The sequence below is a fragment of the Pleurodeles waltl genome, chromosome 9, assembly GCF_031143425.1.
Source record: "Pleurodeles waltl isolate 20211129_DDA chromosome 9, aPleWal1.hap1.20221129, whole genome shotgun sequence".
NCBI lineage: Eukaryota > Metazoa > Chordata > Amphibia > Caudata > Salamandridae > Pleurodeles > Pleurodeles waltl.
The window spans coordinates 244,961,910-244,983,061 of record NC_090448.1 but is presented as its reverse complement, the minus strand read 5'-3'; the positions used below and the strand labels follow the sequence as shown (position 1 = coordinate 244,983,061).

Genomic DNA, 21,152 nt, shown 5'->3' with positions numbered 1-21,152 from the left:
GCTCTATAGGGACTATACAAGGGATGTGCTCTCTTGTTCTGGGGGGATTATAAAATATTGGGGAAAGTATAGTCAGTCCTATTTCACATTTGGAAAACGGAGAACATATTTTTTTTCCTGTTCCGTTCACAAATGTGAAATTAATTTGTTGCCATGCTTATCCTGGTCCAAATCCTCTCTTCCATTCTCTATCACACAAGTAGGGAAAATAGTCAAAGGAAATTGCAATTTTTGTCATGAATTAAAGTTTTACTGTACTATTGCTCATGGTTTACACTTGTAAATTTTTTTCACAATCAAACGCTTACTTTTATGGTTAGAATATAACAAAGAATGAAAGGCTCTTTAAATCCAAAAGTTAAATTTGAAATTATTTTTAGACGTGTAAATGAGAACGTAATATTTCATGGAAAGCCACCACAATTTTGAGTTTTTCTGTGCTGACATAAAATGCTAGAACCCTCCTGTGGGTGGTTATCATGCACCTGCATTGATGGACGATTCCTGTCCAATGTACTTTAGGAGTTGTAACCCAGACAGTCATGCAATGCCAAAATATAGAAATGTGACCAGTTCCTTCCGGTTGATAGTGATGAAGATACGTAAACTCCATGATTTCAATAAAAGAAACCAGCAGATAAAACTCCTTTGAGTGAAAGTCACTGAGGGAAATTTCAGGATGTGCTAAATATTTTTCAAGGTAAAACCACCTGGAAATTTGCCACAATATCTAACATTAGTGTAAGAGCACCGATAAATAAATAGAATTGCACTGATTTTTTTTTTTTTCTGTCTGTGATCTTTGACATGTTAAAATTGATTCTGTTTCTACAATGAGGTGTGCTTTAACCATTGACCTAAGCTAGTTCTATCTAAAATACATTCCTGTGAACATATTGGAAACTGCATCCAAAAAATAAAGACTCGATTTACAATGAGAGTATTACACAAAAGATGCAGGCACCTCTAGTTGACTCTTGACATTGAGTGGAGTAAGGACTGTGGCCGTATCCCAGATCCTCTACCTGCCCTTGCTAAGAAAGAATTGATCAGTGTTTCTAGCTTTCTAAAATGTTAAGTCTTTCTAGCTCCAATGGCTGTTAAACATTCATACTAGAGATTTTGGAGCTGATTAAAAGTTTGGCAAATGGAAATGCCCATCTGCCAAACTCATGACTGGGCGGTCGCCGCCATGCGGTAGACCTCCCCGCTGGCCCCATTATGACTTTCCCACTGGGATGACCGGCAAAAAACAAGGTTTCTGCTGGTCAGCCCAGTGGGAAAGGGGCGGCAGCATTGCCGCCGGCTCATAATAGAGTCAGCAGCAATGCTGCTGCAGGGGACACCAGCACAATTTAATATTTGTAGATAACCTGTAGTTATGTTCTTTTCATGTTGTCATTACATATTTAAATGTAATGGTTTTTGTTATGTAGGGATATAGCTTTTTATACCTAGATTCCCACACCACACTGCCTAAATGGAAATACCCACTAGGGTTAAAAAGGTTTTTCCTGAAAGTTTTCTTGAGATTTTCTCTAAGCAGGGCAAAGCTTTCATAGATCAAACAAATCCTGCAATCTTTAATTTGCATGGCTCCATCACATCTGTTTGTTTCAAAAACATTCAAAGCTTTTCTTTTTGCAGCTTCAAGTTATCTTGGGTAGACAACTCTGGGAATGTGTTGTTGCTATAAAATAGTGATTCTTTATTATTATTCAGGTTTCTATATTTTTAATATATTTTTGTACCCAGAGTTATATAAAATGAAGTGTTACTAAGCCTTATATGTTTACTTCCATGTTTATTTCACATTTTGTATGGGAGTTCTCCCCTATTGCTAAATTGCCAATTTTAGTATTTTGAAGAACTGAACCTTAAATGCATTTGCATCGCATCTTACTTGCTATGAATGACCTGCGCCTCGTCATTCAAGTTTGCCTGATAGGTAAAATACTTACTCTATATTACCATTTGGCCTGACTTTGCAGCAGACATAGTGGACAGCGTAAAGCTCTGAGCAAGCAGAAAATGTCTGTGGGACTGCCAGATGTGGTTGAAGGTGGTGAGGGGCAGGGGTGAAGGGTACACTTTTGCCTGCACTTAGAGAATACTATGTGATCGCCCGTATGCTGAGGGTGTAAATGGAGGCCAGTCAGTGTTTAATTTGAGCCGGTGGTTGCTGGTGGGGGTCCCTGGCACTTATTTTTGGAGATCATACTTATTTTTCCACATCAGACATTTCCCAAGATCAACAGAGGGAAAAGCAAAACAAAAAGACGGAGGAAGAGAAATACAGGAACTCCGTCACCAATGGAGAAAGTAGACACATGTATGAGTGAGATAACAGGACAGGGAGTGCTTGGCAGTGAATTGAATAGGCCTGAGTTGGATTCGGGAGTGTACACCCTTGCAATTTGTGCTTTGACATTTTATAGCAGCAGCCGCGGGTGTCTGAGCTGCGCTTTAGGCACCATCACTTATCTTATCCTACAGATAAAGCACTGGGACCAGGCAATGCTTCTGACCTTGCCCTCCAACAAATCTTACAGTCCTGGTGCCTTGGTACCTGAATTATTGCATCTGAAATTTTAGGACCTGATAATTCTGACCCCAGACAAACTTGTATTGGTACTTGGGCTATTTCGTCTAGAGTTATTGTTCTAGGTAAAATGCTGCAGTTCATAATGATAATACAAAACTACATTGGTCCACCAGAGACAGTTTCCCATTAAAAAGATTAGTTATTGATCCATACAGAGTTTACATCAGACCTTAACCTTGCAGCATATCATAACAAATAATCAAAGAGACAGAAAAACATGAATTACTCCATATAAGAGACTGTACATTTTTTAATTATTCATTTCACAATTTTTAAAATATATCAGTCTAAAGTCCCCTACCACAATAGAACACAAAAGAGGACAGAAACAATATGCAAAAGTAAAATGCTTGTGATTAAAGACATGGAAACCAGCAATATATCTGCAACATTTATACGAAAAAAACTTAGTTTAAAAAGCCTATTGATTGACCATTACACAGTTAAATAGATCTCATTTCATCCAGGTAGCATTCCCCTAGTCCACATTGTCCTCTGATTGTCCTCTGGAGTAATTCATGTTTTCTGACTGTTTGATTATTTGTTCTGTTATGCTGCATGGTTAATGTATGATGTAAACGGTGTATGGATTAATAACTGTTCTTTCTTAATGAGAAAGTGCCTCCGGATGGACCAATGTAGTTTTGTATTATGATTTACCCTGGTCCTTCAGGCTACGTTTGGGTTACCCTGTGTGTACTGCAGTTCATAATGAGGTCTTTAATATGTATGTTTTCTGAAAGTATATAACCTTCAGAATGAAAGAAAGATACATACACACACACACACACTCTCTCTGTTCCCTCTTTTGAGTGTTCGTCCCTTTGCTTATACCCTAGATAGTTCAAAACAAATAATCATTGGTTAGGTTTGTACCACAAGGGGGTACTTCCAGTGCTTAATTTGAGCCGGTGGTTTCCGGGGAGGGGCACCAGCACTTATTTTTCTGCATCACGCAATTACTGTGTGCAAAAGACATATAAGAGAAAGATGGAGGAAGAGAAAGAATGAAAAGCGTCACAAAGGGAGAAAGCAGAAAGCTATAAGAGTGAGGTGAATGGGCAGGGAGTGTCTCTAAATTGATTAAAGGTGCCCAAAAGGGCTTTAGGATTACACTGCCTCAGTATTCTGTGCATACATTTAACTGCAGCGCCGCATGTTTCAGAAGAGAGCTTTGGACTCCGGCACTTTTTTTATTTACAAATTAAGCACTGGACTTCCATTCCATGCTTGCTAAGAAAAGGAAGCATCACTTAACCAGAAACAATTTTTTCAAAAAGAAATAACATCCACTGACACTAGCAAACCCAAATCAAAACATGCAAATAAAATACAGAGATGTACACAAAAATGTGTTTGTCAAGTTCACAAAATTGTTGACATTTACATGGGACACGGAAAATCTACATGTTTCCAACTGACTGAAAGGTTACCCCTAAGAAACTTGTCAAATAAATACTGTCAACTGTAAAAAAGCGGAGTATAACTTAAGTTAATGGCTACTGTATTGGCCCTATATACATTCATGAACAATTGACATCCTAGTCTCACAAGAACCACAGAAGTGTTTTACCACAATTTTGAGTTTGAAATATGGACAAATGAGTGTGTGTGTATATATATATATATATATATATCAGCACAAATGTTGACTTTAAAAATATTGTCACAGTATACTACTAATAACATATTTAGACAGTGTTTTGGTAGTCAATAATATGGTTAGGATCTATCTGCAACTCTTGTTAGAACAAAGGTCCTAATAGCTGGGAAGTATTGCAATATTGTGAAGTACAACAACCCAAGGAATATACTCATACCAGTCATGGACGTCAATTCACTGCAATTACAGGGGTAGCGAAAATATTATGGCACGCCCTTTGACCTCCACTTTCACCACACACACATACTTACACATACACCCAATTCACATTTATATGCACTCACATAAACACACACTCACCCGCAAGCATGCACACAACATACATTTAAAAGCATTTTTTACTTACCCAAGCTGCCATGGAGGGGCATATTCCAGCTGCTTGCACTCATTTTTTATTACACTAACAGTGAATAATAGATTATTATACACTATTAGTGTGATAAAATATAACAGAAAACAAAGAGAGTGGGGTCCCAACTAACGTCTAAACAAACGAGCTGCCGCTGTGTTCCTGGCAGTGAATTTGCCACCTCTGAGGCCAGGGGTCGCAAAGGAGGGGGGCTAGGGGTAGCAAAGGGTTAGCCAGGAGTCGCAGATGCAACCCCTGGCGGCCCATAAGTGACGTCCATGATACCAATGCTTGTGGTTTTGGAAATAGGGTTTTTCTCTATCAAGTTTTCGAATACCACGGGTCAGACTGGCAAATAGCTTGTGGAATCATCTTTACCGAGTAGAAAAGGGTTTTCCCTCGATTTGCCTCCACAACCTCCTCCAGATACTAACCCTGGGAATATATGAAGTGGAAAATATACAGACCCCAGGAAAATTACCACTCAAAATTCAGAATCAGGAGCAAACACCTCTTGTAATCATTCCAGATATTTTCTTCCGACTCCAAATGAGGGATTTCAGAAAGAAAAGCATTGCAAAACACATAACAAGTATCCTGTAGTTTACAAGATGTGCAGGATAACCAAAGCTAAATAGCCACAACGTTCTTGCGAAACAGAGGTACCGTCTAACGAGTGTGGTAGGCAAACCGGTATTAACAACTACCTCAAGAAAATGGAGAGGTGGCCACGGCCAGAAAGTCTGAAAAAGCAGCAACAAGAGAAGGCAAGCATATAAATCCACAAGTAATGCAAAACAAATAATCTACGGCAGTGGGAGCTGCCAGAATGAACACGGACTCCAAAGGCAAAGCCAAAAGATAGACCAAGCAACCACCATGTAGTCAGCCAGCTGTGTAATAGCTTGACTGGCAAATATGAACTGGACAGGATATCCGTCCAGCGAATGTGGTAATATGAGATTTCCTTTGGTTCCCTCGCACAGATTTTGCTGATCATTTTTGTGTGTGGCTTGAATGCATCCTGCAACAAACCTCTGGCAATGCTTTCTGGGCTTCACTCAAGTATTCAAGTTCTTCAGTTTTAAGCAACTTGTCACATTCAAATACAGGAGCCGTTTTCAATGGCAATACATATGGCATCAAACCATGAAACTTCGTACCAATTGTTTGATGGAAGTGTGATGAGCCATAATGAATTTTAGGCTCATCATAAAAAAACACTGCGCTCTTGTGGCTGTAAAGTCTGATCATGAGTTGTTGCTAGAAATTACGCAATTGAAAATTCTATTCGACCATGTAGAAATATTTATATTATATAAATATTATAAACGTCCTATGTCACTTTTTTGCTTTGGAAATAATGAGATTTCTGTTCAAAGGATCTTCCACAGTTGATTCTGGTAGTATATATGGATTTCCAAACTAATGTGATTTTACCATAAATGACTAATCGTATTTGAACAACTTATTTGTACAGACAGCCATATTTATTGAATTTTGATTTATTTTCAGTTGACAATGCCGACGTTTCCAGTTGTTGTGAAGATTGGACACGCTCATTCTGGAATGGGAAAGGTAAGTAATATTTTCATTTTCTCCTGTTTTCTCATGATTTATTGCTGTTTGGCGACAAACAATGTTTCATAGAAGCCAGGCTGCAACAGGAAGAGACATGAAACTAAAATACATCTTGAAAGAAATGCGTATTCTATTAGCCAACTAGGAATTCCATGATGGTCTTTTATTTACCATGAATTCCAAAGCATAGATGTACTTCATGGCTGGAATCTAATTGCGACTTTTCAAAAGAGACAACACGAAAAAAATGTGCATTTGTTTCTGCTGCTTTGACCTTCCCATCCAAAATATCTTTGCATGGTCCTATTGATAATGTGTTTCTTAGGCCATGAATTTTACCTTGAGCACGAGAGAGTAAGAGCACAGTGGTTAAGAGAAAAAGTGTAAAAAAGGGAAATATTATTTAAAAGAAAGGGCAAGGTAGTGGTTCTTTTAAGTGAGCTAGGTAGCGTGGTAAAGGCATTTTCCTAGTTAACCGTGCATGGTCAGTTCAAGTCCTCTGATTTGCATTATCCTTTTCCCTCAGTTACATGGGCCATCCGTGTTCCTTAGAGACATTTCTCTTTTACATATTGGACCTCCTACTACCATTTGGACATCGTTAATACTTTTATGCAGAATCAGATGATTGTTTGCATTGATGCACATCTATTTCCCCGATTTCTATACAGAACAACGCACGTCTTTAAACAAATAAAAAACAGTATCCACTCTTCTTTGCTTAAAGCAGTGTCATGCAGTGCAGATAGCCCACCCATGGTTTGAAATGAACTTTGCATACAAGTTAGTATTACCACACCCACAACCCTTAAGAAGCAAATTAGCCCTAGGAAGCTTTTACCACATGGCATGGGAATGCTCGGTTACACAGCATTACTGGCACAACATTTGCAATATACTCACAGATGTGGTAGGCATACCAGTGGAACCCGACCCCAAACTAGCCCTTTTGGGACTGATGAACAAATGGAAGCAGGCGTCACACAAAACTTTTAGTGAAACTGGACTTTCCTTTTGCTAAGAGATACTTAGCACGGTGCTGAATATCTGAGTTGGCACCACTGATATCTGAATGGACACATGGGTCCTTATTACAACCTTGACGGAGGAGTTTCCTCCATCACAAATGTTATGGATATCCCGTCTGCCGTATTATGACCCCATTATATTCTATGGATATCTTAATATGACAGACGGGATATCTGTCACATTTGTGATGGAGGAAACCCCTCTGTCAAGGTCGTAATAAGGCCCATGGTCTGGACTACTGCGCATAGCAGACCAATTCGTATATAAAATCACATGGCTGCCTGGAGAAACACTGTAGGGTCTGGGGAGATTGGGTGGGTAATTCTTAGAATTTTGATGTGTAGGAATGATGTATAGTAGTAATTATATGCTGGGGATACTTCCAGGTGGGGGTGATCAGCGGCTGTTCTGCAGTATTGTTCTTCAAATAATTGAGCTATATCATAAATACTTAAAACCTAATAAAAACAGTTGTAAAAAAAAAAAAAAAAAAAAGATCAGTTTACCACTTCCGGGTTCTGCTTGGTTGCTTCACGTTAAATTGTTCAATTGTGAGTTCTAAGAAGTAGAAGTCTCTTCACATTGCACAATGCAAAAGAATTGGCAAAGCCAACTCGTCGGGTTTAAGTGTAGAGCATGCACACCTGGCTCCAAACATACACATAGGAAACACAAGAGGCAAACGTGGGCACATGCAACATTCATCTAGACATGAGTTCAGAAAAGGCAACACAACAACGCACAATAGTACAATTGAGCATACACAGGCATAATGATGTCATGCATGTGCATACCTAGGTAAAGCAAAAACAAGTGCAGGTAAGACAATGGTAAGGCAACACTACTTATGGATAAGAGCCTTAATCTGTATTTTTATACAGTATGATTTTTTGGGTAAAAAGGTATGAACTGAAAATTCTAATATTCAATTCATATTCAATTCATATGCAAGCAATCATATTGTAAATACTGTAAACAGAGCATTTTGGAATATAGCTAGTTTAGGAATCGTACTCAAATGGTCATAAAGGCAATAAATCAAAAACATTAATATAATAATAGAGACTATATGCGGAGGCATTGGCAAGATGATTACTTGAAGAAGGTCTTTATTCTTTGTACATTTGTGGTCCAATGCTTGCAAATTACTTTTTACAATTTCTAGCACTTCAAACACTGTCAAACTAACCTTGAAACAGTGTTTGTACCAAATATTGGTTTTGAAATAACAGAACTCCAAAATCTCAGAAAAAAAATATTGTGATGCAAAAATATCGTGTTATAGAATATCATTGTCAAGAATATCGATTTTTTGGTAAACAATGTTTTAGGAATTACATTGTTTTTGATATTGTTTTCATTAATATAGTGGCAAAAAGTATCATTTTTTAATCATTTTAATTAGTCTGTTTCATTATACTCATTTTAGTTAGTATTTGTTTAATTCTCATTAATTTTTAAAAATGTAAATTGTATTTTTAAAGGTTTAAATTGTTGATTGTTATTAGTGATTTATAGGGTAGAAAGTTATATAAATATGTTTAAATCATTTCTAATTTATTTTTTAGTGGTAAGTATATTTTTAATTAATTATTTAAATTTAATTAACATTTTCAATTCAGTTTTATTATTAGTTTTATTAAGTTATAGTGTAGTAGCTGGTTGTTGGGGTATTAAGTTACACAAAATTACCAATTATTGGTTATTAACTTAATTATAACATTTATTATTAATTATGCAAATAGTAACCACACTTATTTTAGGTAAAGTAATAGAAATTCGTTTTACTTGTTAATTATGGTAATTATTTCATACTGATTTATTTATGTTATATTTTAGTTGTGGGTTTCTGAATTTTGCTGGGAATATGGTGAATAGTTGAAATAAATTAAATGTTTTTTAATTTAATGTTTTTAGTAAAAATATTTGTATTTGATTTTTACATAGTAGATTCCTTAATTTTTTAATTGTGTAAACGTTGGAATGTTTTATTTTAATATGTGTTATTATATGTTTGTTAAACATGTATTCTTAATACTGTTTTATGTTTTTAGGGGCATTATTTGCTAAGAAAATACTTTTTTATCAGTTGATATATTTATGTACTTTATTAGTTGGAAATGAATTATGTATTTTATGTATTTTTAAATTCATTTCTTTAATGATACATGTTTGTGAGAATTTGTTTCTGAGATGACATCTGTTATTTCAAATTATTTTTGACTTATGTGATAACTGACAATTTATTATTGTGTTCTGTCATTAGTGACATTGATATTCTTATATGTCATTTTATATTAACATATTTATTTTTGTGCACTTTAATAATGTTTTGTAATAAATGTTCAAGTGTTTAGTAATTGAATAGAATTAGTATTCATATATGGAATACTTATGTCAAACACTTTCCCTGATCTTGCTTAGACTGCAGAAGGAATAATAAATGTAACTCCTCTGAAGTCCCTACTTTCCCTATCAGTGCACTGACTGTGGTAGGAATAGTAAATCCAATCCCTCTGAAGTCAAACCCTTTCCCTATTGTTACTTAGACTGGGGTGGGAATAGTAAATTTGACCTCCTCTGAAGGCGATCACCTTCCCTACTGTTGCACTGACTTGAGAGAGAATAATAAATGTATCTCGTAGCACAGATTGGGGGCCAACCAGCACCCCTGGAATGCTCACTGTCTGCAAAGCATTATGATGGTGCTGGGCGGGTGGGGCCTGCACTGCCCATGCCATAACCCCCATTTGGCCCCTTCATTTGTTCTCTGCCAGCCTTTTCATGTTTGAGAAACCCCCAAGAAAAGGCTGGCGGAGATTGTAATCAGAAGGGCAGCACTGAGTTCAGCCTAAATTAATTAATATAGTTTATTATTGAATTGTTTGTTTTTATTTTTTTGTATTTGCATTTTTATTAATTTAAATTGATATTAATTTGTATATTCATAAACATGCAAAAAAGAAGCAGAGAATTCTGGGTAGTTCCAGGCACAGTACTAGAGCTTTGAATTGGTAAAATACCAAACTCTTCAGAGAGGTGTGGCTTTGGCAAGACACAAGGAAGCACCCAGTATGAGACAAAACAATACCCCCTTAGAGTGCTTCATAAATTATGCAAAAAAGAAGCAGAGAACTCTGGCCAGTTCCCAAGTTTAGGTAGAGAGCACTCCCTATATGGGAGGTAACTACAACTGGTGAATTTCTATGGTTTCATACATTTAAAATGTGAGCCTAACTATAACATCCCTGTAACCTTTGGTATTTTAAGTGAATATATTTATATATAAATATATACACACACAGATATATATAAAAGTGTGTGTGTGTGTGAATATATATATATATATATATATATATATATATATATACATTTATTACTATCGACCCCAAACCATAAAACCTAAAAATACCCTTGCCATCCAAATACCCTGACCCATCATAAAAATACATTTTCCATCCAAATACACCTACACACCCTAAAACATAAAAAATATCTTTGCCACCCAAATATCCATACCCACCCTAAAAATACCCTTGCAACAGAAATACTCCTACCCACGCTGAACCTTACAAATACACTTGCCACCCAAATACCCTACCCATCTTTAAATCTAAAACTACCCTTTCCACCCAAATAGCCTTACCCACCCTAAACCCTAAAACTACCCTTTCCACCCAAATATCCTTACCCACCCTAAACCCTAAAAATACCTTTGCCACCTAAATACCCCTAACAACTTAAACACTAAAAATACCACCCAAATGCTCCTACCCACCCTAAAACCTAAAAATACACTCGCCACCCAAATACCTCCACCTACCCTAAAATCTAAAAATACCCTTTCCACCCAAATACCCTTCCCCTCCCGAAACTTTAAAAATACTTTATCACCCAAATTCCCTTACCCACCCTAAGATCTAAAAATGCCTTTGCCACCCAAATACCTTTACCCACCCTAAAACCTAAAAAAGCCCTTGCCACCATAACACCATTAGCCTCCCTATCACCATAAAATACTCTTGCCACGAGGTATAGTTACATGAAATAACTATAACTGGTGAATTTCTAAGGTTTTGTACGAGTAAATTCGGAACCTAACTATAACATCCCTGTGACCTTTAGTTTTTTAACTGAATTTCTGTTTTTTTTTTTAAAAATCTATTTCCTATAAACTCCTTGTGATCTTTGTTTTTTACAGTGAATTTCTATGTTTTTTAAATTTTAAAGAAATTTTAATTACTATACATTAATTCATCCACTGCACGTCAGCGATTGTTCGAAGGCCTGCAACCAACGCTATAGAAACTCAACCCTTTGCCAGTGTGCAGTGGGGTTTGGCCGCAGGGCCTGGCCACAGGTCAGGCCCTAAAGCCCAATCCCTATAACTACCCAACCCCGTGCCAGGAGGCTCCACAACCAGCTCCCTGCTTGTGGGAGCAATGTTTTCATTTGTTTCCCTGCACACATGTTTGCGTGCAGGGAAACGGATGAAAATTCTGCTTTCTGCCAACGGGAGCTATTTGACAGCTTCCTGCTGGCAGGGAGCATACTTTGTTTGCTTTTGCTTGGTGGGAGCTCTTAGCTCCCACCAAGCAAAAGCAAACAGCTATGTCCTGAAGGTGGGCACCCCGGAACATAGCAGGAGCTGACCCTGAGAGATGGTGGTCCTGAGGGCCATCATTGACTACTTGAGCGGGGCTGCATTGCCCCCTCCAATGTAAAATAGCCCCAGTAGGTGGTGGTCCCTGGGGCTTGAGGGTCTGCAATGGACCCCCCCTCATTGTTTAATTTTAGCCCGGGGAGGTGACGGCACCAGGGACTGTGACAGGGCCACACGGTCCCCCGCATGCAATTTCATATTTGCTCTGGGCAGGTGGCGGTCCCTAGGGCTGTAGGGAGGGGTATATAGCACTCCACATACCATTTAACAGTTGCACCCTGCATATCATTTAACATTTGCCCTGGGGAAGTGGCAGTCCCCAGGGCTGCGGGGGCCCGCGTGGTCCCCCCACATACATAATTAGGTTAACCCCTGGGAGGTGATAGTCCCTGGGCTGCAGGCTGGCCCATTGAGCCCGCACTGCAATAAAACCACCTCCCCAGGGCAGTTTTATGCCCTGGGGAGGTGGTAGTCCCTGGGGCATAGAACTGCCCTCCCCTTAAATTTTACGTTCCTTCGGGACCTGGCCCACTCGGGGCTTCTCAAGCGCACTTTTTACAAAAACAAATTTGATGTGGATCCACTGCAAATTTGCAGCAAAAATTATAAACAAATATGCTTTTTTGCCCCGGGGGGGTCCCTTTGGACCCCAGTGCCACTGCTAAGGTGTCGGAGTATGCCTACCCTGGGCCCTTTTCTTTTTTTTTTTCAATCTTTTTTTTGTGGGACTCGGCTGAAATCGAGTCCCAAAATGACTGCCAATACTTCCTGGTTGAAGTGTTGTCAGCCAGTCAGAGCTCTGCATTTCCCTGCATGAGCTCGTTATTATTTGCAAACCCTTCGTGCCTCTAGATATCTATAGTTCATTTTATTTTAATATTTCAAAAAGTGCTGAACGGATTTGCACCAAACACCAAAAAGCACTCTTTATGGACCAAGAACTACTTTTCTGCCAAATTTGGTGTAATTCCATCCAGCGGTTCGAGCTGTAGTCATGTCTGCAAACCCTATGGGACTTATAATGGGAAAGGCACATTTTTACCCCTTTTTTCTCAGGTCCTGCTTGACGTATCTCCCCAATACCTCCTGTGTGCAACAAGAGTCACTGGAACATTTTTGGGGGAATTTTTCATGAAGGTTCAGCAAATGGTGCCAAAGATATAAGCAAGTCAAAAAATGCTTTCCATTATGGGGAGTGGAGGCAGGGGAGACTTCTGTTTTGCCCCTGACTTTCTCCTGGCCTGGCTGGTGGGACATGACCTGCACAATGCATCTCAGATCTTTCTCATCTGATTCCAAGTGGATACTCAACATTGCAAAGGGTTTGACTTGCCCCAGATATCCTGCCAGAAGTATGTAATTAGCCAGAACCAGTATGAATGAAGGCCATGTAGTACTGGATGACCACCAGAAGGAGATAATTCTCCTAACAGGTCAGGTGATCTCCAGAGGTATCACCACCAGCCTGGGCCTTTGTCTGTCACCATAGCCTCCCAAGAATAGAGCGCACTCTTTGCACTTTGCAAAACTGTTCCCTGCATGACCCACCCCTCCCCCTTCGTTTGCCAGCCAGCCAACCTGGCTACATGCTTCAGGCCAACAATTTCTTCTCCAGTAGGTTTCAGAGTGTCACCTTCAGGCTCAGTCTCATCCGGGACTTTGGGAATCTCAAGGGTGGGTTTCCCATGCCTGCTGCCACTTCCCATTTTGGAAGGTACCTGGGGAATTTTTCCAGGCTCCAGGTCCATTTGACTTCTGTCACAGGCTGCCATGGACTGTGTGGTCAGGAACACCCTCTCAGGCAATCCTATCATCTCCTGGTGGAACTGTAGCTCCACCTCTTTCCAGACAGTGTGCTTCAGGTTGTTACACAGCATAGAATTAAAAGGCATCTGGACTCAGAGCTACCCTAATACACCCTCACCTCCATTCAAAGGGAATCAGAGTCAGAGGATGTGAGTCTCATGGTTGTTGGCTGTTACAACCTGGACAAACAACATTAGGGACTACCTGCTCTGAGGTCACTATATGACACATGACAGTAGTCATACTGGCTCCTGTGTCTCTCAGAGCCTCCACCCGCTGCCCATTAATGGTGACTCATGCCTATGCCTTTTATTATTGCTAGGCATGTGAGCCTTAGTTACCATCTCTCATCCATAGACTCTAGGGTAGCCTCTGCACTACTCCCATGCACTCCTTCCACTACTAACTGGGACAAGCTCCTCCCCAGGCGCTGCACACCTATCTCTGGTGTCTGCCTACCAGTGGGAGGCTGCTGCCTTTTAGGACAGTGGTGGGTTCTCCTTGATGTGTCCCTACCTGTATCAATCATAGCATTTGGGGGGAAAACATCCTGAGGATTCCTCCTCAGGATAACCACCTTTCTTCTGATCATGTTGGGACTAGGAATCCTACTCTTGAGAACTGGGTTAGGGGTCTTTTGAGACCTCTTTGCATTATTATTATCTCCCCCCTTGTCTTCTGGTGGGGACCTTCTCCACCCTTTTGGTGATCCCCTCCAGCTATCTTCTTGTGGACCCTGGTGCTGAGCCAATGGGTCCGCCTGCTTGTAAGCTCTCTGGAGTCAGAGATTCTGGAATCTATTAGATGTTGGTGCAGCTCTGGAAGCAATGACTGTACATGTGCTCTCTTCAAATCAGATTGTACAGCACATTGTAAGTACTCACATAACTGCCCTTCACCCAGTCATTCACACAAGACTGGTGGGGCAACTTCTGTCTGTCCCTGCATTTCAATGTATACCTCTAGGGGTGAGTCCATATTTCTTGATAAGGCATTTGAGTGGGTATTTCATCCTGTTACCTTTCCATAGGGCTAGCAGTGAATTCCGTTCCTTACTGGGTATATGCCTCCAGAGACTAGCTCCCCAAACCTCCTCAGGTACCCTATACATCTCTAAAGCAACTTCATATTCCTCAAACCACCTGTTTTTGTCATCCCACACAACAATGTAAGGCAACAGATCCTTGGGGTTGAGGACATTTCTGTCTCCCCTGGCCACTGGGTTGTCATTGTTGCTATTGTTGCTGGACTCTGTGTATTGTTTGACCTTTAGATCCAGCTCTGTAAGACACACTTCATGAGCCAACAAGACTTTTCTCTACTCCAAGGCTCTCTGAGCCTTCCTTTCCTCTGTCAGCCTCTCCTCGGGGCCAGTCTCCTCTCCTCCATGGCCCTCTCGGCAGTAGCCTTCTCCCTGGCTGCTTCTGCCTTTTTCTTTACAGCTGCTTCTTTTCGTCAGCAGCCAGCATCAGTTTGGTCAGCTCAGTTGTAGTCTGAATTCCCTCGCTGCCTTAGAGTTCCTGAGGGGAAAGTTTGTGGGAGGACACATTGCTGCCTGCTCTGGATATATTAGGGGATCTCACTCCTGTGGGTCCTCCTCTCACTTTTTCTGAGACCAGGGTCAGGAGGTTTTCATCCTCCTCCTTTATTACTTCCTCCTCTTCTGCAACATCCTTATCCTTCTACTGTCCCTGTGCTATAGATAGCAGCTACTCTTAAAGCTTATTGTAACAGGTAGTCCGCTCTCCTTGGAAAATCATTTCAGCTCTGCCGCAGTGTAGTTTCCCTGGTTGCTGAAATCCATCGCCATGCTTTCCATCAAGAGTTACAGATGCATAAATAAGGGAGGACATACAATGGAGAAAAAGAAAAAAATAGCCAATCAAGGATAATTTTAAAAAGTGAATCTGATGTCAGATTATTTATATGGGATTTTTGGTTTTAAACAAATCACTGAATGGTACTGCACAAATACAAGTACTGGATTCCAATGCTGAACACCAATGTAAGAAATTAGATTGTTAGTTGTGAGATGTGGAAGCCCCACTCAGACAACTATTACAATCCTTGTCAGGATGAATCACAAAAAGCCACTAAACTGGCTTGTGCTTAACACTCTGGTAACGTGTCACAAAACAGTCAGGCTTATCCTAAAAGCACTGTGTACATTATTTATGAAGCACACAAACAGCAATGAAGTAAAAACACAGCACAAGAAAAATCCCAACCTAAGTTAGAAGCATTGTCCATTATTTAGGGAATAAAATGATCCAAGAAAGATAAAAATACAATAATTAGAACCGGAGATATTGATTTTTAGATGTTTAATTGGAAATAGTGCCAAGAAGCAGAAAGTGCCATTTGTGGTTAACTGGTCACTCTTGTCCACGGGAAATTCACAAGTTCAGGCTGGCTGTGATGGAGTGTAAGTCAGATGCAGGGACTAAGTTAGTCCTAGTGAAGCATTACCTTCATAAGTCCCGCATGAAGAGACCTCATGGAGGAGGCTGTCAGCATGAAGTGCAGGTCTTGCTATGCCGGTCATCACGGACAATTGCTGTTGGCAGGGTAACAATCAGGTAAAAATACCACCCAAAAGCCTTTTTTGGACTATCATCCTCAGTGAGGGAGAGGCAAACAGAAAGACAGACGGAACGGGCAGGTAGTAAAGAAAGGCCAGAACTAACCTGGGGAATGCCAGCCAAGGAACCGGATTACAGCTTTTTAAAATGGATCCGCAGTCCCAAATGAAACTATTGATATTCAACATATTCTTGGCAATGATGAAAGACACATTTTGAATAGAGGCTTAGGATTTATAATTACGGAGAAGCCAGACCACTTCCGGATTATGTCAGAGCTAGTCAAGTTCTTCCAGACCATTAGATTCAAGAAATTCTTGAAGGACAAACCTGGTGACAGGAAGACATTAGGTACGGGACTTACACTACCCTCAAAATTTTGCCTGCCTACTCATCTAATGCCAGTAGAACTGGTTACTTTTAAGAATCTTGATCTTAAAAGGGTTAGCGATGCTCATTACAAGAAAATGAATGACAATCCTTTAATTCACTACAGGAGAAGACTAGACACATAACAGAGTATTGACTGAGGGTTTCAGTGAGGAGAAAGCATATGGTTTCCTGAACAAATCGCTTTTCAAAACACTAGTGATCTATACACTTCCCAGAGTGCACAAGACTCTCTATACTCCACCTATACTCTATACTTCACCTGTGACGCCCATCATCTCAGGCTGTGGCACTGCTCTGGAACTCATATGTTGATATGTGGACACCTTCATTAAAGGAGAGGTCCCTATTATTACATCTTCTGTCAGACAACATAGATTTCATTAATATTATTGACAGCACACCATTTGATGAGAACATTCAAATATTGTTAACTTTTTGTAGCTGGAGTTCCTATATACCAATATTCAACAAGGTGAATCCCTGGATACCATATAGACACGTCTATCGACTACATTACAGGATAGACATTACACACAAAATGATCTATTGGAAGCATGAGAAACCAAAGGCCGTCAACCTGGTCCTAATGAGACCCATGAATTGATGTATGCGTCGAAAGTCATTGATCATCAGCTATACTATGATTGATCGTGCAGTGAGAGAATCTTATGAACATTGGGTTGTCAGTGTTGTTGAAAAAAATTTACACTGGATGCTTTTGTGTTTTTATGGCAATGTATGAATATTTCACCGCCATGAGTATTGCGCCATCTGCACTTGATTGATTCTTTCTTCTGATGATACACTTGAGATACTTAAGAAGAATGGCCTGGTATAGTTAATTTAGATTATTACTTATAGGTACAATTGGGTGATGCTTAACTATAAATGAAACCCACTGGGCACACGTGTGCATAGTTTTATATTGGCAGCACTTGGGAACCCTCCCCATGTGCTGATCATGGCCCTTAAGCCAGTCTTAAGGTAAGCTGAAAAATAGATGAGACTTTGCAGACATGGAAGAATAAACTGTCAAATTTCTAAACAAAATTTCCTAGTAAATTACAAGGGAAACAAATACTTCTGTCTCAACTACAGGTAGCACAAAAGGAAAAGAAACCTTCCTCAAACGCTGGTGCTGGTGAATAACGAGTTTATATATGTGCATAGGTGGAGACTACAGTAAATAAAAGGAAGGGTGAGATGTGATAAGATGCACCATGAAAGAAGGCCAAGAGGCAGTTAGGCAGACAATCAAGTGAACACGTTGGGTTACACTAGAATAGAAGATCAGAGGAAAGCAAATGTCAGTGTGTCCGAATGATGGGAAGAAATCGGCGGGTAATTGCACAATTTACTATTAATTGCTTCTAATCTAGACTTTTACTCCCAGCAGCTGTCGGCATCATTTTCCTGTCGTAAGATAGTATTTTAATAGTTATGTAGAAGAAATAATTGTTACAGGAATTATGTGGAAAAGATAATTATTTGAAGGGATAGAAATTTCTTTGCTATCAAATGCTGCACTAGTCAAATACTAAATGGGTAACAGTGAAGGAGTGTACATGAGGGCTGAATATGCTAAGAATTAACCATGAGATGTGCAGAACGCAAGTACTAGCATGTTCTAAACTGCTGGAAATGTGTACGTCCGAGTACACAGTTTTTCAATAAGCTTATGTACTCTAATTTGCAGAATCCACCCAGCCTAGCCACTCACAAGTGTTATTTCCCAGCACCATAGTGTTCTCAAGAAAACACACCTTTTTAATGTTGCTTTGTTTGTTACTCTAACAAATGATCATGTTTTTCTCTTTCTTTGCTGCTCTGGTGAGGACAGGTCAAGGTGGAGAACCACTATGATTTTCAAGACATAGTCAGCGTGGTGGCCTTGACCCAGACCTACGCCACCACGGAGCCGTTCATAGACTCCAAGTACGACATCAGGATCCAAAAGATAGGCAGTAACTACAAGGCCTACATGTGAGTACACGACACCCGCCTATGTGTTCTTGTCTGCTGTTATGAAAATAAGGCAATTGCTTGTATCCTTATGACCGCTTATCAACAAAAAATAATTTTATGCATGTGTATTTACACATTTTGTTTCTCTGCTGCCTCCTACTTTCTGCTTCGGTGAACCGTTGTACAACCATCGCTTATATTTGACCCTCCTGGGTGCAAAGAACAATGCCCTGGGGCCAAAACTCATTACTTTTGTTACTTGAATTCAGTCACGTTGAAAAGGGAGAAGGATCAATTGAGCTGAGGCCAGTAGGTACGGGAAAGTTGTAAGAATGAGAAAGGTGAGAATAATTAAGGAATTCTTCACAACTAATATACATCTCCTTTTATAAACCTAATTACAGAATATGGGCACACAAAAACTAACAATTTTGCAAGAATCTGACGCTTGGACTTTTTCGTGCAGTTTATTATTATGAAATTGACAGCGACACCATCTGCATTTTAAAAAAATATATATTTGTACAGTTTTATGTTGTACGAATATGACTTAATTGAGTGTCAGAGCGCTTCACATTAAAACAAGTTACAAAACAAGAAACAACCAATGAGCTTTTGGATTTTCTTTGAAATGAAGGAGTTCCCGTGTTTACTCCGGGGTGCCTCTGATGCCAAGATGTGTGTCTCTTGTTAGCACAATCACTTGCCATTACAGAGAAAGCTCTGTACTAATTGCTTTTCATGTGAGATCTCAAAATACTGTCATTTGATGAGTTTGTAAAATTTTGGTTTGTATTTGCGTGTATATTGCATGAAATAGAGGTCTGTTTCTTTTGTAACAACTACATGCTCTTTCAAACTTGGGAGGCCAGAAAGAATTGAAAAACTTCCAGTCTTGCACCGATGCCTGATATACACACGTCTTGTATTCTTTGTTGCTAAAACACAAGGCACACTACATTTAAGTTAGAACACTCTGCAGTGAGAAAGGCACCTACGCTGTGTCTTACTTGACTAATCTGCACGTTGAAACCCTCGCAGGCGCTTGGACTTCGATTGCCAAATTGTTGATTATTTGTAATGACAAATAGGCAAAGAATTACAAAATAAGGAAATTACCAATCAGTCTAGCAGTTATTAGATAAGACACTAGCGCTGAAAGCTTATAAAGAACCGTAGAAAATAGTAATATACAATGGAATTTCCACACAAAATAATTTATATTCCTCTTTGTTAGTATAAAAAAATGAAATCCATCTGATTTCCGTGATTGCATTTAAATCCATCCATCTCACGACATCACTACATTCCAAGCTTACGTTATGAGGTTTCCACACCCTCTGTCGGATTTTAGGCTCTAAGATATGATTTCCCGCCCTTTCATTCTCTGGCTGCATCTCTTTCATGCTACTTGATCTAATCCTCTGGCCACACACACTAAGCCAGTGACGTGTAACGGGTGGAGCAGTGAAGTAATCAGCCAGGATTCCCTGGATGTTTAGGAGACCGAGTCAGAGCTAACCTTGATCAAAGCCTCAGATAAATCAGAACAATGTCAGAGGAACCAGTCACACTGACGGCTGTTCTGTTTTTATTAAAACAAAAGCAGTAACTAATGATCAAAGAGAAGAGTGCACAGAGCAAGCCACCGAAGACACGGCTTTGTTGACCATACTGCTTAACTGGGGTTATTAGACACGAGTTAACACTAAAACCACAGCAAATTCACACCATAGAGTGAGCGCAAATTGCACTACTCGGATGTTTACATTGACAGTCATGCGATTTTACTGTGTGGTAGTTGCCCACGCAAACCTGTGAGAAAGGGCTGTGTGTGTGGTTGAAATTATGTCTGTGAGTGATTTTCCCCTTTAGTTTACCCCTAGGTGATAATTGCGTACAACTGAGTCCTACAGAGTGGTGCATATGTTATTTTTACCTATATGTGTTTGATTCTGGGTGCCTCAATATCAAGGTTATGAATATCGATTTGTTACACTACGGACTTAACCATATCTACTGTCATTATGTTGTTGACATAGCATCTATCGGAAAGTATAGAGGTAGTCTACTTACGTCACATGTACTTACCATGCCGATATATTGGAAGTAATGGAAGTCGATATGAAAAAGGTGATATTGTGACCACCCCCTATCCCTTCATACAACCCCCCTTAAGTCCGGTATTTGCATCTCGGTATAAATTAACCCATAGGTCGTTTAGCTCGTGTTAGTCTAATTTTAGTCGAACTGTACATCTTCATTTTTTCCTTTTCACAGAATTTTATTTCTCTGTAAATACTGAATGTTGCTTTCTGAGGCAGCACACAACCAGCTACACCTAACATTATGGCCCTCATTACAGCCCTGGCGGTCGGTGATAAAGTGGCAGTAATACCACCAACAGGCTGGCGGTAATTAACGCCAAATTATGACAATGGCGGAAACAGCTCAGACAGACAGCCACTTTAACACATCGACCGCCAGGGCGGAAACAACAGGCACCACAGCGGTAA

At 39.8% G+C, this 21,152-nt stretch overlaps 1 protein-coding gene across 1 annotated transcript in view; it reads left to right on the top strand.

The window, feature by feature from the left end:
- SYN2 (synapsin II) overlaps positions 1–21,152 on the top strand; it is a 1,016,740-nt gene that overhangs the window by 734,492 nt on the left and 261,096 nt on the right. Inside the window, exons 6-7 of the mRNA XM_069206656.1 lie at positions 6,133–6,195; positions 18,512–18,654. Of these exons, the coding sequence (XP_069062757.1) occupies positions 6,133–6,195; positions 18,512–18,654 (206 nt within the window). The remainder of the gene's footprint in view (positions 1–6,132; positions 6,196–18,511; positions 18,655–21,152) is intronic.